Source organism: Canis lupus, chromosome 3, assembly GCF_003254725.2.
Source record: "Canis lupus dingo isolate Sandy chromosome 3, ASM325472v2, whole genome shotgun sequence".
NCBI classification, from domain to species: Eukaryota; Metazoa; Chordata; class Mammalia; order Carnivora; family Canidae; genus Canis; species Canis lupus.
Genome location: NC_064245.1, coordinates 27,545,835 through 27,553,505, shown reverse-complemented (window position 1 = coordinate 27,553,505; position 7,671 = coordinate 27,545,835). Strand labels below are relative to the sequence as shown.

At 47.6% G+C, this 7,671-nt stretch overlaps 1 protein-coding gene across 2 annotated transcripts in view; it reads left to right on the top strand.

The window, feature by feature from the left end:
• The first annotated feature begins 1,117 nt into the window (after positions 1-1,117).
• JMY (junction mediating and regulatory protein, p53 cofactor) overlaps positions 1,118-7,671 on the top strand; it is a 105,268-nt gene continuing 98,714 nt past the window's right edge. For both annotated transcript variants that reach the window (XR_003131947.3, XM_025437037.3), the window contains exon 1: positions 1,118-2,557. Coding sequence is in view for 1 of the 2 variants with exons in the window: in XM_025437037.3 (XP_025292822.3) it covers positions 1,517-2,557 (1,041 nt within the window). In the remaining variant the exon portion in view is untranslated. The remainder of the gene's footprint in view (positions 2,558-7,671) is intronic.

Genomic DNA, 7,671 nt, shown 5'->3' with positions numbered 1-7,671 from the left:
TCTGAGCAAAAGGGCTAAAACTTTTGGTTGTTTGTTCAGATGTCAGTGTACTGAAGTAAGTGTAGCTGACGAAGCATCTTTAACCCAAATGGTTTTGCATAATCTGAGAAATATGGATAAAAGTAAAATTCCCGTTTTATTTTACCATGGATGCAGAATACCTGCACTATGAACTTGGTGCTAATAGGAGAGAATGCCAATAATACAGATTATAAGATCCACCAGGCAATGTTAAAAAATCTGTTTCATCATAGTTCAGCATAATTCTTCAGAATCACATGATTTTTTTCCCTATGTGCATTTTGGGGTCTCTGGTAATTGAACACAACTTGAGAAGGGCTTACTCCGGTGACCTGGAAACGAGGTCCCCAGAAGAGCAAGCACACTGCGATGAAACCTGAAGCAATGAAGCCCCGCTGAGCTGAAATGGAAACATTCATTGTATTAGGACACGACTGAATTTTCATTTAACTTTGTTTTGTTGTTCCATTGGGCTGTCTTCAGATCTTAAATTGCGTTCCGGGGGTGTTGCAGGAGAAATCACAGTCTGGGGTACGCCACTAAAGTCTAGCTCGCAGCCCGGGTAGTGTTTCTGAATACAGAGTTACCTGTGCCCACTCCCCCGGGAGAAACGAGGCACATTTACATGTTAGAGTCCCTTCGAATGACCGGAGTTCGAAAAACCTGGGGTCCCTACGCTTTTTTCCCTTTTCCCCCCGCCCCGAGGCTCGAGGCCACCTGCACCGCAAGAAACACCTGCCCCGCCCTCACCGTCCCCGGAGCACCCGCTGCGCAACGAGGCTGCGCGGAAGGAAGGACGGGAGGGCGCGGCCGCTCGGGGCGGGGGCGGGGCCGGCGCGGGGGGCGGGGGCCGGCGCGGGGGCGGGGCGGGGGCGGGGCCGGCGCGGGGGCGGGGTGTGCGCGCTGCCGCCGCGCCGCCGCGTCACCAGCGTGCGGCACGTGCCCGTGTTTACGTCCCTCGTGGAGCAGCCGACGTCAGCAGCCAAATGGCAACATTGTGGCGCTCCTGAGGCTCGGAGTTTGGGAGACGCGTCTCTCCGTCAGGCCGGCTCGCGGCGGTCGGGCAGCGGAGGAGGGGGAGGAGGGGCGGGGAGCTCGGCCCGGGCGAGCGGCGGAGGCGCGCACATCGCCGGCCCCGGCCCCGCGGGGCCGCTCGTCGCCTTCCGAGAGCCGCAGACGCAGCGCCGCGGCCTCGCGCTGGGGGCGGCCGGGACCCGCGCGAGGCGCTGCGGCAGCGCCGGGCTTGTAAACAGATCCAGCCGCACGTGACCATGTGAACTACCTGCTCCGGGGACGCGTATTGTCTTCACCGCGCGCCGCTGCCACAAAGGAGCGCGGCGGCTTGGAGCGCGGAGCCCCGGGCGAGTGAGGCGAGGGAGCCGGCCGGCGCGCTAAGATGGCCGAAGGCGCCCGGCGGGGGTGAGCGGGGGGCGCGGTGCAGCCAGCCGGGGAGCCCTCGGGCGGGCAGGCCAGCGGCGCCTCCCCCGCGGCCACCATGTCGTTCGCGCTGGAGGAGACGCTCGAGTCGGACTGGGTGGCCGTGCGGCCGCATGTGTTCGACGAGCGCGAGAAGCACAAGTTCGTCTTCATTGTGGCCTGGAACGAGATCGAGGGCAAGTTTGCCATAACCTGCCACAACCGGACGGCCCAGAGGCAGAGGAGCGGCTCCCGGGAGCAGGCGGGGGCGCGAGGGGGCGCCGAGCCCGCAGCGCCAGCGCCCGACGGGGCCCGCGGGCCGGGCAGCCCAGCCGGCAGGGGCCGGCTCGAGGCCGCCGCCTCTGGGACTCCGGGCAGGAGCCCCGGGCCCCGGAGGAGCCCGGCCTGGGCGGACGGCGGCTCCCCGCGGAGCGCGCGCGGCCCTCGGGGCGACCCGTTGCTGCGCTGTGCGGCCGGCAGAGGGGCGGAGAGCCCCCTCAGGAGCCCGGGGCGCGCCCAGAGCGGGCCGGCCCGCAGGGGCCCCGAAGGCAGGGACGCGGCCGAGGCAGCCCCGCCGGCAGCCCCGCCGGCGCCCAGGGAGGCCCCGGTGTCCTCGGTGCGAGTCGTGAGCGCCTGCGGGGCGGTCTCCGAGGAGATAGAGGTGCTGGAAATGGTGAGGGAGGACGAGGTGGCCCCGGCGGCCCTGGCGCTCTCGGACGCAGAGCAGCCGCCCTCCGGCGCCGAGCTGGAGTCCCCGGCCGAGGAGTGCAGCTGGGCCGGGCTCTTCTCCTTCCAGGACCTGCGCGCTGTGCACCAGCAGCTGTGCTCGGTGAACTCGCAGCTGGAGCAGTGCCTGCCCGTGTTCCCCGAGGAGCCCTCTGGCATGTGGACCGTGCTGTTCGGGGGCGCCCCAGAGATGACCGAGCAGGAGATCGACACTCTGTGTTACCAGCTCCAGGTCTACCTGGGCCACGGCCTGGACACCTGCGGCTGGAAGATCCTGTCCCAGGTGCTTTTCACCGAGACCGACGATCCCGAGGAGTATTACGAAAGCCTGAGCGAGCTGCGGCAGAAGGGCTACGAAGAAGTGCTTCAGCGGGCCCGGAAGCGCATCCAGGAGGTAAGAACCCAGGCTGGGCTGCACCTCCCTGCTCCTCGTTACTCGCTGCTGGAGGCTGGCGCCTCGGCCCGGGCTCGGAGCGTTTGGGAAACTTGTTCTACCGGGCAAGAGGAAGACGGCGGGTTCCTTACCGATCTACCCCTTACTTTCAGTGGTGGGAAAACCGTGACATTCCCCAAAGGAACTTGCATAAGTCTTTGGAATTCCTCTTCCCATAGATCAGATAGGTTCTGTAGCACAAGGGACGTGTTTACTACTCAGTGCTGGAAGTAGATTAAAGCCACTCAGAAAAAAAAAAAGGCGTCCCAGAGACATTCAGCGATCCTTTCTCTTTTTGCCTCTTTTCCAGCAATGACTGCCCATATAGTAATCCTACTTTTTTGATGTCCTCTCCATTTATTCAGAATAGTTTGTACTAGAGAATGAAGTCGGTCTTTTTTTTTTTTTTTTCTAATTTCCATTTGTAGTTTGTCAACTTAGGCAAATTTTAAATTCATTTTCCTTCAAATGAGCGGCTTGTCGAAATGAAGAAGCACCAACTCTCAGTGGGATGCTGAAATTTTTAAAGGTTTATGCATAGTCTCAAGTCTTTAGAGCTGGCTGCTTAACTCCTGTTTTAGGGATGAAAAAGGTCTTGGGCAGGAATGCTTTTACTTTTGTACTTGTAAAAGTAGTATAAAGCTTATTCAGAGTATCTTACACTTGAAATTACAGGAAATAATGGAAAAGGTCTGCATGGGTATGCATGAGGACGGCTCTAATTTGTAGGATATGCATAATTTGAGGTCAGTCCTAACAGCTTCTGATGAAGGAACTGTACTAAAAAAGTATTTTAAAATACATTTTAGTTTTTGGGTCACCCGGCTGGCTCAGTCGAGAGAGCATGCAACTCTTTACCTTGGGGTTGTGAATTTGAGCCCCACATTGGGTGTAGAGATTACTTAAAAATAAAAATATCTTGAAAAATATATACTTTAGTTTTCCCTAATGGGCACTACAGATACTTCCTGAAAGCTATTATTTTTAGTACTGGTACCAGTTGAGGTTAGAGGTAGGGTGGGGAAATGCCCGTTTTTATGGTGTTTATATTCCTGACATTGTGTTGTCCTGTTAGCCTTGCCTGTGTTTATTGAATACTTGAATCCTGCTATAAAGGCTAGGAAGTTAGTACCTTCCTGGTTTCTACATGGAATAGTACATATTTTTCATTGCTAAATTTGGGGACTTAGGAAAAAAAAATTTTTCTCCCTTACCTACAGTGCTCTCTGACAATTTCCTGGTTTTCACTCCTTCCAGTTTACTTTGTGCTAAGTGTCACCCATCAAGTAACACCCACCAAGTAATGTGATCAGAGAGTTCTAGGGATCGGTTTTTATTTCCTTCTTTATCATCTACTTTTGGAGTCTGTGTTCTACTTTAATTCATTTTGAAAGGAAATGACAAATTTTATTTTTATTTTTTTAATTTTTTTTTCAATTTTTATTTATTTATGATAGTCACAGAGAGAGAGAGAGAGGCAGAGACATAGGCCGAGGGAGAAGCAGGCTCCATGCACCGGGAGCCCGATGTGGGATTCGATCCCGGGTCTCCAGGATCGCGCCCTGGGCCAAAGGCAGGCGCCAAACCGCTGCGCCACCCAGGGATCCCGGAAATGACAAATTTTAAATGGTCATGTACATTCTCATTCTCTTTTGAGTTTTGTTAATACTGACCTGTGTTTTTTTCCTTTTTTTTTTTTTTTTTTTAAGGTTTTTAAAATGATTTTATTTGTTCATGAGAGGCAGAGACACAGGCAGAGGGAGAAGTGGGCTCCTGAGCCGGAGGCAGACGCTCAGCCACTGAGCCACCCAGGCGTTCCGACCTGTATTTCTTTTTTAACTGCGTGGACAAAACTAGTACTTCTTTCTCTTATACTTGTTTGTTAAGCTTTATATTTTATTTTATTTTTTAAGATTTTACTTGCTTGAGAGAGCGGGTGCACACAAGCTGGGGTTTGGGAGGAGGCGGTGGGAGAGGGAGAGAAGCAGATTCCCTGCAGAGCAGAACGCCTGAGGAGGGCGGGGCTTCATCCCCCTGGGGATGGAGCCCTTAGAGGAAGGCAGATGCTTAACCCACTTACTGAGCCACCCAGGCACGCCTAAACTTTATATCTTATATAAATGATGTAGACTTGTTTAGTTTTAATTTCATTGACATTCAGAAAAAGTAATTTTTACCTGTTCAAATAGGGTAAAAAAATGAAAATTGCCAAAGAATAGTTAATTACAGTTTCTGGAACTCTTTCATGGGGGTGGAGGGTTACATTTTTTTAAAAAGACGATCTTTTCCTAATTAAGGTTATATTGACCATGATACTGCATTCTCTTTAACACAAAGAAATTTAAAAATTTAAGGAGTATTTTGTGTTTTGAAAGATCACTCAAATGAAGTTTATTATAAATTCATTGGAAATTTTATATATATAAATTGTTGGTGCTTCATTTTGTTGATTCGAATGGTTTTTGAAAAATACCAAGACAACAAATAGATTAAGTTTATATTGAAAGAAATGAAGCTCTGGGGAGAAAGGGTGGTATGATTAATTAGTAATGTCTGCTGTGGGCAGGATAATTGGAGTGTAAGAGCATGCCAGCATGTTTTTTTGTTGTTCCTTAGCTGCTTAAATTTTTTACTATTGTAATAGTTTGCAGTAACTTTTTTTACGTAAGATATTTAAGAAATTGTCATTTTTGTGCTATTTATTATATTTAGTAGTCATATGTAATTTACTGTTTTTTTTCCCAGTTCTGCAGTTGACTTAATTTGTGGAAGTGGCTATAGGTGTTCAAGCCAGGTGTATCTGATAAATCAAACATTCTGAGGTATATGTTACTTAGAAAATTTAGTCTTGATTGTTTTTCCTTTAATTTCTCGTTCAATTTTTGCCCCTCCCCCCATTCTTTTTCCTATCTAAAGAGTTCAGCTTAAAGACCACACCTGTTTTTGTTCAAAATGGTCAGTCAATTGTGGAAGGGAGGTTATTTATTTATTTATTTTTAAAAGTTTTATTTATTCATGAGAGACACACAGAAGCAGAGGGAGAAGCAGGCTCCATGCAGGGAGCCCAACGTGGGACTTGATCCCGGGTCTCCAGGATCACACCCTGGCCCAAAGGCGGCGCTAAACCGCTGAGCCACCCAGGCTGCCCTTGTTTTTTGTTTTTGTTTTTGTTTTTGTTTTTTTAAAGTAGACTGTACAACTAGATTGTAAACTTCTCAAGGTCACTGGCCTTGACAGTATCTTGGAATTCTCTTTGCCATCCCTAGTTCAGGGCCATACATCTTGTCAGCACTCTTTAGGATTTGTGGACCAAGGCCAGAAGTGTTTTTATTTTTGTTGTTGCCTTTTAGCGTTACAAGTATTTAGTTTTTAAAATACTTTATCAGAGAGAGAGTGCCAGCGCTTAAGCAAGGGTAGCATGCTAGAGTGGGGGTGTGCGCAGAGGGTGAGAGGGAGAAGTGGACTGACTCCCAGTAGAGTGTGGAGCCTGACTTCTCAGGACTCTGACATCATGAATTTAGCTAAAGTCAGACACTTATTGACCGAACCATCCACGCACCTTCCCCCGCCCCCCAGCGTTAGAAGAATTTAACCAGAAGAAGAGTCTTTTTGATTTAAAGTTGTGGGTACATAGAATTTTATAAACTGATAAATGTAAATTCTGCATAAGGGACCATGGCATTTAGAAACTGAGAGTAAAATCTTTTAAAACTGTAAATAACTTTCTAAATAAGGGGTCTTTTTTTTTTTTAAGATTTTATTTATTTATTTCTTCATGAGAGACAGAGAAAGGCAGAGACGCAGGCAGAGGGAGAAGCGGGCTCCATGTGGGGAGCCCGATGTGGGACTCGCTCCCAGGACTCCAGGATCACACCCTGAGCCGAAGGCAGGCACTCAACCACTGAGCTACGCAGGTGTTCCTAAATAAGGGGTCTTTATTTGGGTTTGGGAATTCCTTATAAATTGAGGGGAGCTATATATAGTTGGATTTTAATGGGGTGCCATAAACTAAAATGCTAATTTTATATGCGTTTTTGGAGAGAGCCTTTTATCAAATTCTTTAAGATGTTCTTCAAAAAGAACTTTAAAACCATAATTGTGTATCATTTGCTTTGTAAACTTTGGGCATATCTATTGGAGCTTAAGTTTTAGAATACACTTATGATTTAATATGGGGTTATAAGAAGTACTTCTATGTCTTTGTTTTGTGAAATATTGAATAAAAGACTTCGTTTTCTGCTAAACATTTTGTTAATGATTCACAAATTTTGTCAACTGACTGGAAATGATAGTTTGAGGAGCTATAATTCATATAATAATAATGAGAACTTTTTATTTTAAAACCTTTAAGATGTTTTAAATATTATTATAAATATTGTTATGTTTATTAAATATTTTTAATGATTTATTTATTTTGAGAGCGAGGAGGGAGGGGCAAGGGGAGAGAATCAAGCCAACTCTGCTGAGGGAGGATCCTGACAGGGGGTTGGATCCCACAACCCAGTAGATTGTGACATGAGCCGAAATGCAAGTCAGGTGCTTAACCTGAGCCACCCAGGTGCCCCACTGATAAATTTTTAGATAATATAGGAATTGTAAGGTTGTGTGCTACTTTGGGCCTTAATCTTAGAATTTATTACATGGTAGGTTTGTTTTGGATTTTCACAAGGATTTGCTCTAAGGAGTGCTATTTATTTACCAAGTACTCAATCCATCCCTGAATGAATCAAGTGCCACCAAGGCCTCTTTGAATGTTTTCAGCAGTAGTCTTAGTTGTTGATCAGAGCTGAGGATTATATTATATAATGTATGTGCATGAGTGACCCATACCATGGCTTACTTACTTTGATGACCTGGATTTTGTAAATAATGGTTTCTGTATAAGGACAACTATCGTTGAAATGGTTATGGTCCTTTAGATAGTAAACCTTAAGTATGGTGGTAGTCTTAAGATCTAAAACAGTGTTCTTGGAATTTATTTATACAACTGTTAAGCTAACTTCTTCCCAGTTGGTTTTAACTTATGTCTAGTAAAAAAACAGCCAACAAACAAACACTGAGAGCAGCTTGTATGT